The sequence below is a fragment of the Hemitrygon akajei genome, chromosome 3 (genome assembly GCF_048418815.1).
Source record: "Hemitrygon akajei chromosome 3, sHemAka1.3, whole genome shotgun sequence".
Taxonomy (NCBI): Eukaryota; Metazoa; Chordata; class Chondrichthyes; order Myliobatiformes; family Dasyatidae; genus Hemitrygon; species Hemitrygon akajei.
The window spans coordinates 210,611,369-210,633,001 of NC_133126.1; the positions used below are offsets into that span (position 1 = coordinate 210,611,369).

At 48.4% G+C, this 21,633-nt stretch overlaps 1 protein-coding gene across 6 annotated transcripts in view; it reads right to left on the reverse strand.

Moving 5' to 3' along the window:
* Window positions 1–17,114, reverse strand: part of LOC140725815 (TRAF2 and NCK-interacting protein kinase-like) — a 194,972-nt gene extending 177,858 nt beyond the window's left edge. For all 6 annotated transcript variants that reach the window (XM_073041799.1, XM_073041797.1, XM_073041798.1 and 3 more), the window contains exons 1-2: window positions 17,062–17,114; window positions 3,186–3,311 (exon numbers count right to left, since the gene is read on the reverse strand). In XM_073041799.1, the coding sequence (XP_072897900.1) occupies window positions 3,186–3,311; window positions 17,062–17,076 (141 nt within the window). In that variant the 5' untranslated portion in view covers window positions 17,077–17,114. The remainder of the gene's footprint in view (window positions 1–3,185; window positions 3,312–17,061) is intronic.
* Window positions 17,115–21,633: the final 4,519 nt, after the last annotated feature.

Genomic DNA, 21,633 nt, shown 5'->3' on the forward strand with positions numbered 1-21,633 from the left:
ATCTAATCAGCCAATCACGCTGCAGCAGCTCAATGCATAAAAGCACGCAGGCACGGTCACGAGGTTCAGCTGTTGTTCAGATCAAACATCAGAATGGGGACGAAACGTGATCCAAGTGACTTTGGCCATGAAATGACTGTTGGTGCCAGACGGGGTGGTTTGAGTATCTCAGAAACTGCAGTGGATTGAGTGCATGTTTATTGTATATTTTAGTTTATTTGCTGTCCTGCACTGCACTGTTGCCGCACAACGAATTTCACGACAAATATCAGCAATAATAAACTTCATTCTGATTCAATAAAATGGTAAATTGGTTCATTATTGTAATGCTTACTGAGGTATAGTGAATAAATTACCTTGCTCAGGGTATCTCTTAGTGACTACAATTCTTTGTATCATTCTGGAAATTTCTGGAAGCCTCTCTGGTGCTGCATTATTTGAACAGGGCTATCTGATTGGTTACCTTTTATCTACAAATTTGCATGTGTCAGGTCTGCACTGGCAGGCATCTCCCAGTTTTCACCCAGCTAACAGGAGTTAACTGCCACTCATTACTAACGTGTTACCTGCAGTCTATTTAAACCCATTTCTCATCCACAGTCCATGATCACCCATCGAACCCACCAGGCCTCAATCAGTTGCTCCTAGCCTTCACTTACCTTGTAGTCTTGTGCGTTAAGTTCTCTCTTGTTTTGTGACCCCTTGTGGCTTATTATTTTGCAATTTATTGTTAAAGTGATCTCCACTGCTCTGCATTTGGGTTGAGCCTCCTCCACATTTCCTGGCAGAATGGAACATTTCTTATCTAAAGAACTGAGCACATTCCACTCCCCCCCCCCATTGTTTTCTTCTTTTAGCAGCTCAACATTTCCAATTTTCTCTTTTTTGTTAGTGCTTTTTCTCTCTTTTTGCACTACTTATTTAACTTTTTTTAAAAATACATGTACTTTAATTGTAATTTATAGATTTCATTATTATGCATTGCAATGTACTGCTGCCACATAACAACAAATTTCATGACAGTGCTTCTGATTCTGATCCTAATAAAATTATTCTGAAGCAGCAAGTTTTAAGCCTCTTCCTTGCCTTCCAAAAGAACGTTGGATCAAAACATCAGAATGGAACAATAGTCATGTTGGATTCCTATGTTTTAATCTAAGGTTCTTTCAAAAGTCAGGAAAGAGACATAAAGCTAATGCTTCACCATCATTTTATTAAGAGTTGATCGAATGAAAGAAACAGGAGCAGAGAGTGACAAAGGTCTGCTAGGTGAAGGGAAAGCTAAAATTAAGAAGGTTTGCATTTACAGGTGTCCTCCGTTTTTCGAACGTTCGCTTTACGTCAACTCGCTGTTAGGAAAGACCTATATTATTAGTTACCTGTTTTCGCTAACAGAAGGTGTTTTTACTGTTACGAGAAAAGGCAGCGCGCGCCGAGCAGACTAGCTCCTCCCCCAGAACTACATTCTAGCCGGCATTGCTTAAACACGTGCCTGTGAGCATCTGTGCTTTATGTCGATTTATTTTGTGCATCCGTTAGCAAGATGAGTTCTAAGGTATCAGAAAAGCCTAAAAGAGCGCGTAAGGGTGTTACACTTAGCGTAAAACTAGACGTAATTAAGGTGAACGAAGTAAGGATAGAGTGAGTTTGGCGAAGGGTTTGTGGAAGTTGACGAAGATGATGTTGAAGAGGTTTTGGCATCCCATGACCAAGAACTGACAGATGAAGAGCTGATGAAGAGGAAAGGATAACAATTGAAAGCGAACGCAGTAGCGAACAGCCCGAAAGTGAAGACATCCAGGAACAGAACATGAAGCAATTGCGTGAGATTTTCACTGCCATTGACAATGCTGCAATGATTGCAGAAAAGTATGACTTTAATTTTGAAAGGGTACATCAGTTTAGGACAGGTTTGCAGGATGGTTTGAGTGCTTACAAAGAACTGTATGATAGAAAAATGCGCGAGGCTAAGCAATCAAGCATACTGTCATTTTTCAAGCCTTCCACATCAGCCACAGCAGACAACGAAACTGGGCCTTCGACACTGAGGCAGGCAGACATAGAAGAAGGTGACCTGCCTGCCCTAATGAAAACAGACGACGATGAGATGACACCCCAGTCTCCCACCACCCCAACCTTTCATGACTCAACCTAATACATCATCATCAGTGACCTCACTGTCTTCCCAATTCCGGTAAGTGAAACTACACTGGGCGTATATTATTTCTACTTTACATAGGCTGTGTATTTTTATGTGTTATTCGGTAGCTTCATAGCTTAAAGTATACTGGAAAAAGTGCTTCTGCCGGGAGCGCCTGTGCCGTGTGTTTCTGCCGGGAGCGCTTGTACCGTGTGTTTCTGCCGGGAGCGCCTGTACCGAGTGTTTTTGCCGTGAGCACTTATGCCGTGTGTTTCTGCCGGGAGCACTTATGCCGTGTGTTTCTGCCGGGAGCGCTTGTGCCCTGTGTTTCTGCCGGGAGCGCTTGTGCCCTGTGTTTCTGCCGGGAGCGCTTGTGCCGTGTGTTTCTGCCGCGAGTGCTACTGAAAGTGCTTGCGTGAGATTTTTGCTGCGGTGGACAGTGCTACAATAATTGTGGAAAAGTATTCCTACATTATATAGGCTGTGTATGTATCAGATCATTCCTGCTTTTACTATATGTTACTGTTATTTTAGGTTTTATGTGTTATTTGGCATGATTTGGTAGGTTATTTTTTGGGTCTGCGAACGCTCACAAATTTTCCCCATATAAATAAATGGTAATTGCTTCTTCGCTTTACAACATTCCGGCTTATGGACCATTTCATAGGAACGCTCTACCTTCGAATAGCGGGGGAAACCTGGAGCTATTTTATACCCATAAAGATAAGGAGAATTCCATTCAAATTCATAGATAAGCATCAACTAATGAAAAAGCACTTATTCAATAATGCAGAATAAAGAAATTTCCAGAACTTTCCAGAACTGTATATCCACCAGGAGGCGTATAAAACTTGCATATACATATAGGAACTACTTAAAATATGAGCAGATAATTAATTGTTAAACTGCAAAGAAAATAACAATTAATCAGTTTAATCTAAGAATTAAACAGCTGGATCCCACAATAGGCATTTGGCTCTGTTGATTACCCTCCCTTCCTTGCACAGTCTTGTCCACTACACGGGGTCGTAAGGAGGTCCTTTACCCATAGCTGGTCGTCCACGCCTGGAGGGTTCTTCTTAATGAAGGCGCCATAGTACGTGGCGATGTTTCGATGGTGAGAATACTTTTTTAGCATATTTATCTCCTGTTTGATCTCCTCTTCTTCATCCTGTGAGAAGGAACAAAATCTCAGCCTCATTCACCCATGACGATCATGCCCACCAAAGACACAGACTTCTGTTTAAAGATTACATCAAAATACCAAAGTACACAGTGAAATGCAGTGTTTGTATCGATGGCCAACACAGTCAAAGCATGGTGCACATGTCCAGCCCAAGTTAGGGTCCACCAGTTACCCATTGACAGGAATGTAGATGGAATAGGCAGATGACCAGGCTGGCATGGACTAGAGAGGCCAAAGGGCCTGTCCCTATGTCATAGTTCTCTATTACTAGAAAACATAGAAAGCCTACAGCACAATACAGGCCCTTCGCCCCACAAAGTTGAGCCGAACATGTCCCTACCTTAAAATTACTAGGCTTACCCACAGCCCTCTATTTTTCTAAGCTCCACGTACCTATCCAAAAGTATCTTAAAAGACCCTATCGTATCCGCATCCACCACCGTTGCCAGCAGCCCATTCCACGCACTTACCACTCTCTGAGTAAAAAACTTACCCCTGACGTCTCCTCTGTACCTACTCCCCAGCACCATAAACCTGTGTCCTCTTGTGGCAACCATTTCAGTCCTGGGAAAAAGCCTCTGACTATCCACACGATCAATACCTCTCATCATCTTGTACACCTCTATCAGGTCACCTCTCATCCTCCGTCGCTCCAAGGAGAAAAGGCTGAGTTCACTCAACCTATTCTCATAAGGCATGCTCCCCAATCCAGACAACATCCTTGTAAATCTCCTCTGTACCCTTTCTATGGTTTCCACATCCTTCCTGTAGTGAGGCGACCAGAACTGAGCACAGTACTCCAAGTGGAGTCTGACCAGGGTCCTACATAGCTGCAACATTACCTCTCGGCTCCTAAATTCAGTTCCACGATTGATGAAGGCCAATACACCGTATGCCTTCTTAACCACAGAGTCAACCTGCGCAGCTGCTTTGAGAGTCCTATGGCCTCGGACCCCAAGATCCCTCTGATCCTCCACACTACCAAGAGTCTTACTATTAATACTATATTCTGCCATCATATTTGACCTACCAAAATGAACCACTTCACATTTATCTGGGTTGAACTCCATCTGCCACTTCTCAGCCCAGTTTTGCATCCTATCGATGTCCCGCTGTAACCTCTGACAGCCCTCCACACTACCCACAACACCTCCAACCTTTATGTCATCAACAAACTTACTAACCCATCCATCCACTTCTTCATCCAGGTCATTTATAAAAATCACGAAGAGTAGGGGTCCCAGAACAGATCCTTGAGGCACACCACTGGTCACCGACCTCCATGCAGAATATGACCCGTCTACAACCACTCTTTGCCTTCTGTGGGCAAGCCAGTTCTGGATCCACAAAGCAATGTCCCCTTGGATCCCATGTCTCCTAACTTTTTCAATCAGCCTTTGATGGGGTGCCTTGTCAAATGCCTTGCTGAAATCCATATATACTACATCTACTACTCTTCCTTCATCAATGCGTTTAGTCACATCCTCAAAAAATTCAATCCGGATTTTTCCGACATAATTACTGTACTCAGTTATGTAGGATATCACAGGACAGAAACAGACTGTATGGCCCAGCTAGTCTGTGCCGAACTAGTATTCTGCCCAGTCTTATTGACCCACAGTTGGACCATACCCCTCACTGCCTCTCCCATCCATATATCTATCCAAACTTTTCTCAAATTTTGAAATCAAACCCACATCCACCACTTACACTGGCAACTTGTTCCACATTCTCACCACGCACTGAGTGAAGAAATTCCCCTCCCCAGGTTCCCCTTAAACATCTCACCTTTCACCCTTAACCTATGACCTCTAGTTCTTGTGTCACCCAACCGAGTGGAAAAAGCCTGCTTGTATTTACCCTGCATATACCCCTCATCATTTTATCAAATCTCCCCTCAATCTCCTATGCCCCAGAGTCATAGGGTGATAGTCTACAGCACAGAAACAGGACCTTCAGCCCATCTAATCCATGCTAAACTATTTTTCTGCATAGTTCAACTTTTCCCAATAGCTCACGTCCTGAGTCCCAGACACATTCTAGTAAATTTTTCTGTGCTCTTTCTTTCAAGTTTATTGATATCGCTCTGATAGGGAGGTTCAAAGTGCAAAGTAAATTTATTACCAACGTATTAACAGTATACGTCACCATACACTACTGCGAGATGCATTTTCTTGAAGGCATTCACAGCAGGTACAAAGAAACACAATAGAATCAATGAAAACCCCTATTTATCAAGTCCTCAAGTCCTGGCAACATCTTTGTAAATCTTTGCGAGCAGAACCGCACAAAGTGCTCCATATTCCGAGTAGACGGTATCTGCAGGGTGAAGGGCCTGTTCCTGTGCTGTACTGGGCTATGTTTCAATATTTGGCCTCAACAAGCTCTTCCCAATTCCCGGCAAGGTCTCACCCTACCCCTGTCCCCACCAACTCCTCTGCCTCCATCGGGTCCTCTTGCGGCCTCCCGTGTCCCTCCTATCATCCCACAATCTCATCAGGCAGGCAGTATGGTAGGATTCGGATGAGGACTTCTTCCCCCAGGCCGTGAGGTGAGATTACTGCCTGCCGCCGCCCACATCTCATCTCATATGAAGCGCCAGAAGTGTTGTACTGTTCGCTTTTTGACGTGTCATAAAAAAACCTTATGTTAAATGCCAATCTTCTGGAACATATTTTATTATTTGTTAATTTATTTACACCCCCAACCACCACAAATTCATCATTTCCTGCCAGAGTCACCTTCTATACAGACACTCCTGTGCCTAGTGTGTCTTTATGGACACACATACAATCAATGTATATAAGCTATTGTATTGCAGTTCATTTGTGTTTCCTGCATTTATAGTGTGTTAGTTTAATTATTGTTTCTTTATTTCTGCAGTTTTTTGGTGGAACCGGAGTAACAATTATTTTGTTCTCCTTTACACCTGTACGCAGTAAATGCTGTTAAACAATCTTGAATCTTGGTAACGTTACTTGTGTATGAGTTATACTGTCACGTACTGTGTTGTGCACCTCGGTCCAAAGGAACATTGTTTGGTTTGGTGGTGTACATGTGTGCTGCTGAATGACAATAAACTTGAAATTGAATTATCTCTTTTACTCCACATGCTGATGCTTGGATGGTTACAAAGTCTATTAAAGGTGACACTCAGATAGGTGGTGTTGAGAGTAAAGAAGGTTATCAGGAGTTTTTGATTAGGTGGGTAAGTGGGCAAAGCAAGTGCATCTTAACTTAGATGCGCAAGGTGCTGAAATTCAGGAGGGCAAATTGGGTCAGAACTTTCACAAGGAGTGGGGAGCTTTGTAGAACAGAGGAAGTGAGTACAAGTCCATGGTTCTTTTAAAGTGGAGTCATGGTAGACAGGGTGGAGAAGAAGGAATTTAGCACACTGCCCTTCATCAGTCAGGGTAGTTTTACAGAAGTTGGGACGCTATGTTTCACGTATCCTAGCAGTTAGCATAACACCATTACAGCTCCAGCAACCCGGGTTCAATTCCCACCACTGTCTGTAAGGAGTCCATACATTCTCCCCGTAACTTCAGCAGATTCCTCCCACATTCCAAAGACATGCAATCAATAGATTAATTGATCACATGGGTGTAATTGGGTGACAACAGGTGTAATTGGACAACAGGTGTAATTGATCATACCAGTGTAGTTGATCAGATGGGTGTAATTGATCAGACGGGTGCAATTGAGCGACACTGGCTCGTTGGACCACCAGGGTCCAATGCTGTATTTCTAAATAACATGCTGTAAGAACTGACAAAGAAGCTCGGCTCGAAACGTCAATTGTTTATTCCCCTCCATAGATTAGATTCAACGCTGGCTTGGCCACAGAAGGCAGAGGGTTGAGATGGAAGAGGCTCACGCTGACCAGAGGTACACTGGTGTGTTTGGTCGCTGTAGATTCATTGGGTGTGAAGGGCCTGTTATACTGTACTGTATAGAAACATAGAAACCTACAGCACATTCAGGCCCCACAGCCCACAATGTTGTGCCGACCATGTTACCAACTCCAGAAACTGCCTGGAATTTCCCTAACGCATAGCCCTCTGCTTTTCTAAGCTCCATGTACCTATCTAAGAGTCTATCTAAGAAACCCCATGATCTCACTGATTGTCCACATTGCCAAAAGTCTTGCCATTCATACTATATTCTGTCTTCAAATTTGCCCTACTGAAATGAACCACTTCGTACTTCTCTGGGTTGAACTCCATCTGCCACTTCTCAGCCCAGTATTGCATCCTATCAATGTTGTGCTGTAACCTCTGACAGCCCTCCACACTATCCACGATACCCAAACTTTTGTGTCATCAGCAAACTTACTAAACCACACTTCTACTTCCTCATTCAGGTCATTTATAAAAAACACAAAGAGGAGGGGTCCCAGAACAGATCCCTGCAGAACACCACTGGTCACCGACCTCCATGCAGAATACAAACCACCTACAACCACCCTTTGCCTTCTGTGGGCAAGCCAGTTCTGGATCCACAAAGCAAGGTCTCCTTAGATCCCATGCCTCATTACTTTCTGAATAAGCCTTGCATGGGGAACCTTATCAAGTGCCTTACTGACATCCAAAAACACTACATCCACAGCTGCACCTTCATCAAGGTGTTTTGTTACATCCTCAAAGCATTCAATCAGGTTTGTCTCTCCAAATGCTCATAAATCTTGCCTCTCAGGATCTTCTCCAACAACTTGCCCCCCAGTGAAGAAAGACTCACTGGTCTATCATTTCCTTCGTTATCTCTACTCCCTTTCTTGAACAAGGGAACAACGTTTGCAACCCTCCAATCCTCTGGTACTTCTCCCATCCCCACTGATGATGCAAAGATCATCACCAGAGGCTCAGCAATCTCCTCCTTTGCCTCCCACAGTAGCCTGGGGGTGTATCTCATCCGGTCCCAGCAACTTATCTAACTTAATACCTTTCAAAAGCACCAGCACATCCTCTTTCTTAATATCTATACACTCAAGTGTTTCAGTCTGCTGTATGTCATCCCCACAATTGCCAAGGTCCTTTTCCCTGGTGAATACTGAAACAAAGTATACATTGAGTACCTCTGCTACCTCCTCCAACTCCATGCATATTTCTACTGTCGCACATGATTGGTCCTATTCTCACATGGCTCAACCTCTTGCTCTTCACATACTTGCAGAATGCCTTGAGGTTTTCCTTAATCCTGCTCACCAAGGCCTTCTCATGGGCCCTTCTGGCTCTCTTGATTTCCCTCTGGAACTCCTTCCTGACACCCTTGTAATTTCTGAGAGCTCTAACAGCACCTAGTTTCTTGAACCTTTCGTAAGCTTTTCTTTTCTTCCTAACTAGATTCTCTACATCCTTTGTACAGCATGGTTCTTTTACCCTACCATCCTTTCCCTGGCTCAATGGTACATAACTCTGCAGAATGTCATGGAAATATTCCCTGAACAGTTGCCACATTTCTGCCGTGCATTTCCCTGAGAACATCTGCTCCCAACTTATGTCCCAAGTTCTTGCCTAATAGCATCATATTTCCCACTACCCCAATTAAACGTTTTCCCAAATTGTCTGCTCCTATCCCTCTCCAGTGCTGTGGTGAAGGAGATAAGAGTTGTGATCACCACCTTCAAAATGCTCTCCTACTGAGAGATCTGACACCTGACCAGGTTCATTTCCCATTACCAGATCAAGCACAACCTTTCCTCAAGATGGCTTATCTACATATAGTGTCAGGAAACCTTCCTGAACAGGCCTAACAAACTCCATCCCCTCCAAGCCTCCTTGCTCTAAGGAGATGCCAGTCAATATGAGGAACATTAAAATCTCCATTCCAGAATCTGCCTCCCTATCTGCTCCTCGATGTCTGTTACTATTGGGTGGTCTATAAAAAACACCCAGTAGAGTTATTGACACTTCCTGTTTCTGACTTCCACCCACACAGTAGACCAACCCTCCATGACTTCTCCTTTTCTGCAGCCGTGATACTATCCCTGATTAGCAAAGCTACTTCTCCACCTCTTTTGCCTCCCTCCCTGCTATTTTTGAAACATCTAAAGCCCGGCACATTCAGCAGCCATTCCTGCCCCTGAGACATCCAAGTCTCTGTAATGGCCACAACGTCACAGTTCCATGTATTGTTCCATGCTCTAAGTTCATCCTTCTTGTTTATGATACTCCTTGCATTAAAATAGACACATCTCGAACCGGCTGGCTGAGTGCATCTTTATCATCTGCCTATCCCTCCTCGCAAACTCCCTACAACCTGCTTCTACTTGTGCTCCAACCTCCCCGTCCTCTGCCTCTTCAATTTGGTTCCCACCCCCCTGCAAATCTAGTTTAAACTCTCCGCAACAGCATTAGCAAATAAAATCTTGAAATAAAATGTCAAAAAAATATACTCCTCACTTGTGGGATCTTGCTGTGCCTTCCTTGTCCTTTCCCCCCATGTTTCACCAATGGCCAATGCGAAACATTTGGCACCTCCGGGCAGCTGATGAGAGGCGCTATGGAAATGCAAGTCTGCATACCGCAGATGGCTGTGGCGGCAATAAGCTGTGTAAGACCTAGCAGCAGAATTAGGCCATTCAGCCCATTGAGTCTGCTCTGCCATTCCATCTTGGCAGATTAATTTTCCCTCTCAACCCCATTCTCCTGCCTTCTCCTAGTAAACTTTGATGCCCTGACTAATCAAGAACTTATGAACCTCTGCTTTAAATAAACCCAATGACATGGCCACCACAGCCGTCTGTGGCAACGAATTACCACAGATTCACCACCCCTTGGTTACAGAAATTCTTCCTCATCTCTGCTCTAAATGGAAGGCTCTCTATTCTGAGGCTGTGCCCTCTGGTCCTATGTCCTCACCATAGGAAACATCTTCTCCACATCAGGCCTTCAATATTCAATACGTTTCCAGGAGATCCCTCTCATTCTCCTGAACCAGTGAGTACAGCCGTCAAATGCTGCTCATACCCATTCATGCCTGGAATCACAGACCCAAAACTGTTCACAGTTTTCCAAGCGCAGTCTGACCAATGCCTTATAGAGCCTCAGCATTACACCCCTGCTTTATATTCAAGTCCTGCTGAGTCATTGAGTATATTTAGAGAGGATGGTGGAAGACTTGATTTGTCATGGTGTCAAAGGTTATGGGGAGAAAGCAGGGGAATGCGGTAACAGTGACAGGCCCGTCCCCACCGGTACCGCATCCCACTGTTGTACAGTGACAGACCTGTCCACACCGGTACCGTACCCTGGTACTAACAGTAACGGATCTGTCCCCACCGGTACCGTACCCCGGTGTTGCACAGCGACGGACCCGTCCCCACCGGTACCGTACCCCGGTGTTATACAGCAACAGGCCCGTTCCCACCGGTACCGTACCCCAGTGTTGCACAGCAACAGGCCCGTCTCCACCGGTACCGTACCCCGGTGTCACACAGCGACGGACTCGTCCCCATCGGTACCGTACCCCGGTGTTACACAGCAACAGACCCGTACCCCGGTGTTACACAGTGAGAGACCCGTCCCCACCGGTACCGTACCCCGGTGTTATACAGCAACAGGCCCGTTCCCACCGGTACCGTACCCCAGTGTTGCACAGCAACAGGCCTGTCTCCACCGGTACCGTACCCCGGTGTCACACAGCGACGGACTCGTCCCCATCGGTACCGTACCCCGGTGTTACACAGCAACAGACCCGTACCCCGGTGTTACACAGTGAGAGACCCGTCCCCACCGGTACCGTACCCCGGTGTTATACAGTGACGGACCGGTACCGTACCCCGGTGTTACACAGCAACAGACACGTCCCGACCGGTACCGTACCCCGGTGTTACACAGCAACAGACACGTCTCCACCGGTACCGTACCCCGGTGTTACACAGTGACGGACCCGTCCCCACCGGTACCGTACCCCGGTGTTACACAGTGACGGACCCGTCCCCACCGGTACCGTACCCCGGTGTTACACAGCAACAGACACGTCCCCACCAGTACCGTACCCCGGTGTTATACAGTGACGGACCCGTCCCCACCGGTACCGTACCCCGGTGTTACACAGCGACAGACCCGTCCCCACCGGTACCGTACCCCGGTGTTACACAGTGACGGACCCGTCCCCACCGGTACCGTACCCCGGTGTTATACAGTGACAGACCCATCCCCACCGGTACCGTACCCCGGTGTTATACAGTGACAGACCCAACCCCACCGGTACCGTACCCCGGTGTCACACAGTGACGGACCCGTCCCCACCGGTACCGTACCCCGGTGTCACACAGTGACGGACCCGTCCCCACTGGTACCGTACCCCGGTGTCACACAGTGACGGACCCGTCCCCACCGGTACCGTACCCTGGTGTTATACAGTGACAGACACGTCCCTACCGGTAACGTACCCCGATGTTACACAGTGACGGACCCGTCCCCACCGGTACTGTACCCCAGTGTTACACAGTGACAGACCCATCCCCACCGGTACCGTACCCCGGTGTTACACAGCGACAGACCCGTCCCCACTGGTACCGTACCCTGGTGTTATACAGTGACAGACCCGTCCCCACTGGTACCGTACCCCGGTGTTACACAGTGACGGACCCGTCCCCACTGGTACCGTACCCCGGTGTTAGACAGTGACGGACCCGTCCCCACTGGTACCGTACCCCGGTGTTATACAGTGACAGACCCGTCCCCACCGGTACCGTACCCCGGTGTTACACAGTGTTACGACTGCAGCCCCCTCCTTTTCGAGAATCGCAGGATCGCTATTGATTTGGTTCAGGAGACCCAGGAAATGAGAGAGAGACGGTTGGAATGTCTTGACCCCCCCCCCCCCCCACCCGGCGATATAAAGCTACGGGAAACGGCCATTGTCTCTTGGAGACGGGATTGTGTATTAAAATACTGTGCTTCGTGGAAGCCCTCAGGCAAAGTGGGCTGGTTGGTGGAGGGATTGCATCATCCCAACCTGATTGACATCTGAGACCCTGTGAGTCAGGATAAAAAGAGGGGCTGTGGGAACAGCTCCTCAGACGCACCAGAAGAAACGCTAGCGATCCTGTAATAGTGAACACCGGTGGGAAGGCCACGTGCGTCCGTTTCCATTTGCCCCGGAATCGGTGGGCCTTTACCACGGAAGAACGGTTTTTAGCTAACAACGGGGAAATCAACTCCCAACGACTCTCGAAGGATTGACATCATAAAAGGAACGGGCAAGTGTTAACCCGTCTCTCTCTCCAACCAAAAAGCTGCAGCTTGAATGAACTTGAGTGACTTTTATATTTCCATCGGACAATACATTATCCCCTAGACAACGATAGAGCTATTTCTTATTGATTATTATTATACCCGCGCTTTTAGATTTAGTATTGACGAAGTATATTATCTGTATGTTTGCATTGATATTATTTTGTGTATTTTTATCAATAAATACTGTTAAAAATAGTACCATCAGACTTCAACGGAACTCTCTATCTTTGCTGGTAAGTGACCCAGTTACGGGGTATGTAACAATAGCGACGGACCCGTCCCCACCGGTACCGTACCCCGGTGTTACACAGCGACAGACATGTCCCCACCGGTACCGTACCCCGGTGTTATACAGTAACAGACCCATCCCCACCGGTACCGTACTCCGGTGTTATACAGTGACAGACCCGTCCCCACCGGTACCGTACCCCGGTGTTATACAGTGCCGGACCCTTCCCCACCGGTACCGTACCCCGGTGTTATACAGTGCCGGACCCTTCCCCACCGGTACCGTACCCCAGTGTTACACAATGACAGACCCGTCCCCACCGGTACCGTACCCCGGTGTTATACAGTGCCGGACCCGTCCCCACCGGTACCGTACCCCGGTGTTACACAGTGACAGATCTATCCCCACTGGTAACGTACCCCAGTGTTACACAGTGACAGACCCGTCCCCACCGGTACCGTACCCCGGTGTTGTACAGTGAAAGACCCATCCCCACTGGTAACGTACCCCAGTGTTACACAGTGACAGACCCGTCCCCACCGGTACCGTACCCCGGTGTTATACAGCGACAGACCCATCCCCACCGGTACCGTACCCCGGTGTTACACAGTGACGGACCCGTCCCCACTGGTACCGTACCCCGGTGTTGTACAGTGATGGACCCGTCCCCACTGGTACCGTACCCTGGTGTTATACAGTGACAGACACGTCCCTACCGGTACCGTACCCCGATGTTATACAGTGACGGACTTGTCCCCACCAGTACCCTACCCCGATGTTACACAGTGACGGACCCGTCCCCACCGGTACTGTACCCCAGTGTTACACAGTGACAGACCCATCCCCACCGGTACCGTACCCCGGTGTTACACAGCGACAGACCCATCCCCACTGGTACCGTACCCTGGTGTTATACAGTGACAGACCCGTCCCCACTGGTACCGTACCCCGGTGTTACACAGCGACAGACCCGTCCCCACCGGTAACGTACCCCAGTGTTACACAGTGACAGACCCGTCCCCACCGGTACCGTACCCCGGTGTTATACAGCGACAGACCCATCCCCACCGGTACCGTACCCCGGTGTCACACAGTGACGGACCCGTCCCCACCGGTACCGTACCCCGGTGTTGTACAGTGATGGACCCGTCCCCACTGGTACCGTACCCTGGTGTTATACAGTGACAGACACGTCCCTACCGGTACCGTACCCCGATGTTATACAGTGACGGACTTGTCCCCACCAGTACTGTACCCCAGTGTTACACAGTGACAGACCCGTCCCCACCGGTACCGTACCCCGGTGTTACACAGCGACAGACCCGTCCCCACTGGTACCGTACCCTGGTGTTATACAGTGACAGACCCGTCCCCACTGGTACCGTACCCCGGTGTTACACAGCGACAGACCCGTCCCCACCGGTACCGTACCCCGGTGTTATACAGTGACAGACCTGTCCCCACCGGTACCGTACCCCGGTGTTATACAGTGATAGACCCATCCCCACCGGTACCGTACCCCGGTGTTGTACAGTGACGGACCCGTCCCCACTGGTTCCGTACCCTGGTGTTATACAGTGACAGACCCGTCCCCACCGGTACCGTACCCCGGTGTTATACAGTGACAGACACGTCCCTACCGGTACCGTACCCCGATGTTATACAGTGACGGACTTGTCCCCACCGGTACTGTACCCCGGTGTTGTACAGTGACGGACACGTCCCCACCAGTACCGTACCCCGGTGTTACACAGCAACAGGCCCGTCCCCACCAGTACCGTACCCCAGTGTTACACAGTAACAGACACATCCCCACCGTTACTGTACCCCGGTACTAACAGTAACGGATCCGTCCCCACCGGTACCGTACCCCGGTGTTACTCAGTGACGGACCCGTCCCCACCGGTACCGTACCCCGGTGTTACACAGTGACGGACCCGTCTCCACCGGTACCGTACCCCGGTGTTACACAGTGACGGACCCGTCCCCACCGGTACTGTACCCCAGTGTTACACAGTGACAGACCCATCCCCACCGGTACCGTACTCCGGTGTTACACAGCGACAGACCCATCCCCACCGGTACCGTACCCTGGTGTTATACAGTGACAGACCCAACCCCACCGGTACCGTACCCCGGTGTTACACAGTGACGGACCCGTCCCCACCGATACCGTACCCCGGTGTTACACAGTGACGGACCCGTCCCCACCGGTACCGTACCCCGGTGTTACACAGTGTTACGACTGCAGCCCCCTCCTTTTCGAGAATCGCAGGATCGCTATTGATTTGGTTCAGGAGACCCAGGAAATGAGAGAGAGACGGTTGGAATGTCTTGACCCCCCCCCCCCACCCCCTGGCGATATAAAGCTACGGGAAACGGCCATTGTCTCTTGGAGACGGGATTGTGTATTAAAATACTGTGCTTCGTGGAAGCCCTCAGGCAAAGTGGGCTGGTTGGTGGAGGGATTGCATCATCCCAACCTGATTGACATCTGAGACCCTGTGAGTCAGGATAAAAAGAGGGGCTGGGGAACAGCCCCTCAGACGCACCAGAAGAAACGCTAGCGATCCTGTAATAGTGAACACCGGTGGGAAGGCCACGTGCGTCCGTTTCCATTTGCCCCGGAATCGGTGGGCCTTTACCACGGAAGAACGGTTTTTAGCTAACAACGGGGAAATCAACTCCCAACGACTCTCGAAGGATTGACATCATAAAAGGAACGGGCAAGTGTTAACCCGTCTCTCTCTCCAACCAAAAAGCTGCAGCTTGAATGAACTTGAGTGACTTTTATATTTCCATCGGACAATACATTATCCCCTAGATAACGATAGAGCTATTTCTTATTGATTATTATTATACCCGCGCTTTTAGATTTAGTATTGACGAAGTATATTATCTGTATGTTTGCATTGATATTATTTTGTGTATTTTTATCAATAAATACTGTTAAAAATAGTACCGTCAGACTTCAACGGAACTCTCTATCTTTGCTGGTAAGTGACCCAGTTACAGGGTATGTAACAATAGCGACGGACCCGTCCCCACCGGTACCGTACCCCGGTGTTACACAGCGACAGACATGTCCCCACCGGTACCGTACCCCGGTGTTATACAGTGACAGACCCGTCCCCACCGGTACCGTACCCCGGTGTTATACAGTGACAGACCCGTCCCCACCGGTATCGTACCCCGGTGTTATACAGTGACAGACCCATCCCCACCGGTACCGTACCCCGGTGTTATACAGTGACGGACCCATCCCCACTGGTAAAGTACCCCGGTGTTACACAGAGACGGACCCGTCCCCACCGGTACCGTACCCCGGTGTTATACAGTGACAGACCCATCCCCACCGGTACCGTACCCCGGTGTTATACAGTGACGGACCCATCCCCACTGGTAACGTACCCCGGTGTTACACAGTGACAGACCCGTCCCCACCGGTACCGTACCCCGGTGTTATACAGTGACAGACCCGTCCCCACCGGTACCGTACCCCGGTGTTATACAGTGCCGGACCCGTCCCCACCGGTACCGTACCCCAGTGTTACACAATGACAGACCTGTCCCCACCGTTACTGTACCCCGGTGTTACACAGTAACAGACCCATCCCCACCGGTACCGTACCCCGGTGTTACACAGTGACAGACCCATCCCCACTGGTACCGTACCCCGGTGTTGTACAGTGACGGACCCGTCCCCACCGGTACCGTACCCCGGTGTTGTACAGTGACGGACCCGTCCCCACCGGTACCGTACCCCGGTGTCATACAGTGACAGACCCGTCCCCACCGGTACCGTACCCCGGTGTTACACAGTGACAGACCCATCCCCACCGGTACCGTACCCCAGTGTTACACAGTGACGGACCCATCCCCACCGGTACCGTACCCCGGTGTTACACAGCGACAGACCCATCCCCACCGGTACCGTACCCCGGTGTTACACAGCGACAGACCCATCCCCACCGGTACCGTACCCCGGTGTTACACAGTGACAGACCCGTCCCCACCGGTACCGTACCCCGGTGTTACACAGCGACAGACCCATCCCCACCGGTACCATACCCCGGTGTTACACAGTGACAGACCCGTCCCCACCGGTACCGTACCCCGGTGTTACACAGCGACAGACCCGTCCCCACCAGTACTGTATCCATGTGTTTTATAGTAACACACCATTCCCTACAGAGAGCTGTCCACACCAGCACTGTGTACAGTGACAGACCCATCCCCTCAGATCTCTGCTGCATCTTACCCCGGTGACGTCCATGACCTTGATTGCAGCCAGCTGACCTGTTTTGACATGTCGACCCTGTAGAGGAAACAAATGAAAGGAATGTCAGACAGGAATCATCGAAAGGTGGAGTCCCCATTTCCATGTCCCACGGTAACAAGACTCCGGCAGACAATCCAGAGTGGAGGCTGCCGTGAGATGGTCAGTCTACATTCCCAACCACCATGGGATGGTCAGTCTGCATCTCCAACCTCCGTGGGATGGTCACTTTGCCACCCTCAACCTCCGTGGGATGGTCACTCTGCCAACTCCAACCTCCGTGGGATGGTCACTCTGCCACCCTCAATCTCCGTGGGATGGTCACTCTGCCACCCTCAACCTCCGTGGAATGGTCACTCTGCCAACTCCAACCTCCGTGGGATGGTCACTCTGCCACCCTCAACCTCCGTGGGATGGTCACTCTGCCAACTCCAATCTCCGTGGGATGGTCACTCTGCCATCTCCAATCTCTGGATACATGGCAGAGGAATCAATTCCCTCTATGCTCTTCAAATCCTTCTCAGGTGTGAAAACCTATCTGGCCCTCTGCTGTAGCCCACTCCCTTCAAGGTTCGACGTGTTGTGCATTCAGAGATACTCTGCACACCACTATGTCAGTTTGGACCAGTCTGGCCATTCTCCTTTAACCTCTCTCATTAACAAGGTGTTTTCACTCACTGAATGGATTTCCTTTTGTTTGTCAAACCACTCTGTAAACTATGTGTGAAAATCCCAGGAGATCAGCAGTTTCTGAGATACTCAAACCACCCAATCTGGCACCAACAATCATTCTATAGTAGAAGTCACTTAGATCAAAATTCTTCCCCATTCTGATGTTTGATCTAATAACATGTGAACCTTTTTTCTGTATCAGGAGTGAGTAAAGGGGTGGAGAAGGTGGGAGAAGAGGAGACAGTGACAAAGAATGAAGGGGAGAGGGGACAGAACACAGCCTACAATTTTGTGCCAACATTTTAGACTACGCTAAGTCCAATCTAACTTTTCCCTCCCACCGACCCTTCTTTTCTCTCTCATACAGTACCTATAAAAAGTATTTCCCCATTTGGAAGTTTTCATGTTTTATTGATTTACAACATTGAATTACAGTGCATTTAAATTGACTTTTTTTTTTACACTGATCAGCAGAAAAAAATCTCTTTCATGTCAAAGTGAAAACAGATATCTACTAAGTGATCGAAATTAATTATGAATATAGAAACCAAAACAATTGATTGCATAAGTATTCACCCCCTTTAGTAAGACACACCAAATCTTCAGTGGTGCAGCCAATTGGTTTTAGAAGACACATAATTTATTAAATGGAGATCTGTACTTGGAGTCCTGTGTGCAGACACAGTGTTTCAATTGTAGTGAAAATACACCTGTATCTGGAAGGTCCAACTGCTGGTGAGTCAGTATCCTGGCAAAAACTACACCGTGAAGACAAAAGAACACTCCAAGCAACTCTGCGAAGGGTTATTGAAAAGCACAAGTCAGGAAATGGATACAAGAACATTTCCAAGTCTCTGAATATCCATTGGAGTACAGTTAAGCCAATCATCAAGAAATGGAAAGAATATGACACAGATGTAAATCTGCCTAGAGCTGGCTATCCTCAAAAACTGAGTGATCGTGCAAGAAGGGGATGAGTGAGGGAGGCCACCAAGAGACCTATGACCACTCTGGAGGAGTTACAAGCTTCAGTGGCTGAGATGGGAGAGACTGCGCATACAACAACTGTTGCCCGGGAGATTCACCAGTCACAGCTTTATGAGAGAGTGGTAAAGTGAAATCCACTGCTGAAAAAAAACTCACAGAGTTTGCCAGAAGGCATGTGGGAGACTCTGACGTCAGCTGGAAGAAGGTTCTATGGTCTGATGGAAACAAAATTGAGTTTTTTGGCCATCAAACTAAAGGCTATGTTTGGCATAAGCCAAACATCACACATTATCAAAAACACACCATCCCTACTGTGAAGCTTCACTGCAGCAGGCCCTGGAAGACTTGTGAAGGTAGAGGGTAATGTGATTGCAGCAAAATACAGGGAAATCCTGGAAGAAAACCTGATGTGGTCTGCAAGAGAACGTGACCTAGGAAAAGATTTGTTTTCCAGCAAAACAATGACCCCAAGTATAAAGCCAAAGCTACACAGGAATGGCTTGAAAACAGCAAGGTTATTGTCATGGAGTGGCCAAGTCAGAGTCCATAAAAAATGTTGTTCACTCATGATCCCCATGCAATCTGACAGAGCTTGAGCAGTTTTGGAAAGAAGAATGAGGAGAAATTGCAGTGTCCAGATGTGCAAAGCTGATAGAGACCTGTCCACACAGACTCAAGGCTGCAATTGCTGCCAAAGATGCATCTTCCAATTTGAAGGGGGTGAGTAATTATGCAATCAATTATTTTGTGTTTAATAACTGTAATAAGTTTAGACCAATTTGTAGAATTTTGTTTCACCTTGACACAAGAGTTTTTTCTGTTGATTAGTGTCAAATAAGCCAAATTAAATGCACTGTATTTCAATGTTGTACAACAATAAAACATGAACACTTCCAAAAGTGGGCACTGTAGATAGATAGATGGATAGATACCTCATTGGTCCCAATGGAAGTTACAGTATCACATTAGGATGACAGGAGCACAGATATACAAATATTACAAGGGAAATAAACTTGATCAGTCAGGGCATCAAAGGATATGGCAAGAAGGCAGGTTAAATTGGATCCCGGATCAGCCATGATGGAATGGTGGAGCAGTCTTGATGGGCTGAATGGCCTAACTTTGCTCCTATGTCTTATGGTCTAAGAATAAAAAATAAGATGTACAAGATTTCCAAGTCAATGATTCCGAGGGTCTTTTAGGCAGATGTCCTTAATGCATCTGCCACTACCACTACTCATGAATGGACATTCCATGCACTCACCACATACCACATGCTTTCTAATCCAGGCACAGTACATAGGACAGTGCAGGCCCTTCAGCCCATTGTGTTGTGCTGCCCTTTTCACCCACTCCTCGATCAATTTATTCCTTCCCTCCCACATCATCCTCCTTTATCTTTCACTCATGTGCCAAGAAGGCAGAAGGTTCACACTAAACTTTCAGTTTAAGTTGGCACTGGTGAAGCCCAGTCACTACTTTTCAGCAGCAAACAAAACAAAGTAAACAACTAAATACTTTATTAATATCGATCACCGCAAACAATGGAGAGGCGAGGGGAGTTGAGGCAGAGTCATGAAGAGCGGACGTGAGGCAGAGTCAAGGTCATGTGGGATCGAGGCAGAATCGGGGTGAGCAGAGGTGAGGCTGAGTCGAGACTCCTCCAGGAGCGAAGAAAGGCCCGCAGTTTGACCGACTTTAAGCACTGGGCTGAATTGGAAAGGCTAGCTATGGTCCAAATCATGCCAGCAGGATCCAGTCTCCAGAGCAGTCTGAGATCAAAGAATGGCCTGACGTTTAGACAATTTAAGTGCCAGGGCCAGAGTGAAAAGGTCTGCGTGTTGGGACCACAGAAGAACGACAGGCCTGATCTGCTCGGTTCTACACATTGCTCTGCGATGTTTACTCAATTCTGTGCTGAACTGAGGCTGTGCCTGCTCCAGCCGCAGTGATGCTTTGCTTTGGTTCTGAACTCAGGCCTTGGCCTGCTCCGGTTCTGAACTCAGGCTGTGGCCTGGTCTGGCTGCAGTGATGTCTTGCTTTGGTTCTGAACTCAGGCTGTGGCCTGCTTTGGTTCTGAACTCAGGCTGAGGCCTGCTCCGGTTCTGAACTCAGGCTGTGGCCTGGTCTGGCTGCAGTGATGTCTTGCTTTGGTTCTGAACTCAGGCTGTGGCCTGCTCTGGTTCTGAACTCAGGATGTGGCCTGCTCCGGTTCTGAACTCAGGATGTGGCCTGCTCCGGTTCTGAACTCAGGCTGTGGCCTGGTCTGGCTGCAGTGATGTCTTGCTTTGGTTCTGAACTCAGGCTGTGGCCTGCTCTGGTTCTGAACTCAGGATGTGGCCTGCTCCGGTTCTGAACTCAGGATGTGGCCTGGTCCGGTTCTGAACTCAGGCTGTGGCCTGCTCCGGTTCTGAACTCAGGATGTGGCCTGGTCCGGTTCTGAACTCAGGATGTGGCCTGGTCCGGTTCTGAACTCAGGATGTAGCCTGGTCTGGCTGCAGTGATGTCTTGCTTTGGTTCTGTGGATTCATGTAAAACTTCAGTTCTGATTGCTATTGCTTACTTTTACTACTTGCTACTTTACTACTATAACAGAATGGAAGACCACCAAACACCCAAATGCAGAGAGAAAAATCTCTCTGCATTTGGGTGTTTGGTGGTCTTCTATTCTGTTATAGTTCTTTTGGGCTTCTTTGTGGCCACCTGTAAGGAGACAAATCTCAAGGTTGTATAATGTATACATACTTAAATATTAAGTGTACTTTGAACTTTGAATCAAGTCAAGAGCGTGAGAGATGTTCCAAGCAACAGCTGAAAATGTGAAGGCATCTTTACCGGATGCTTGAAGTAGCCAGCTCAGCACGAGGTGTCCGAACAGTGATTCCGGCCACATTC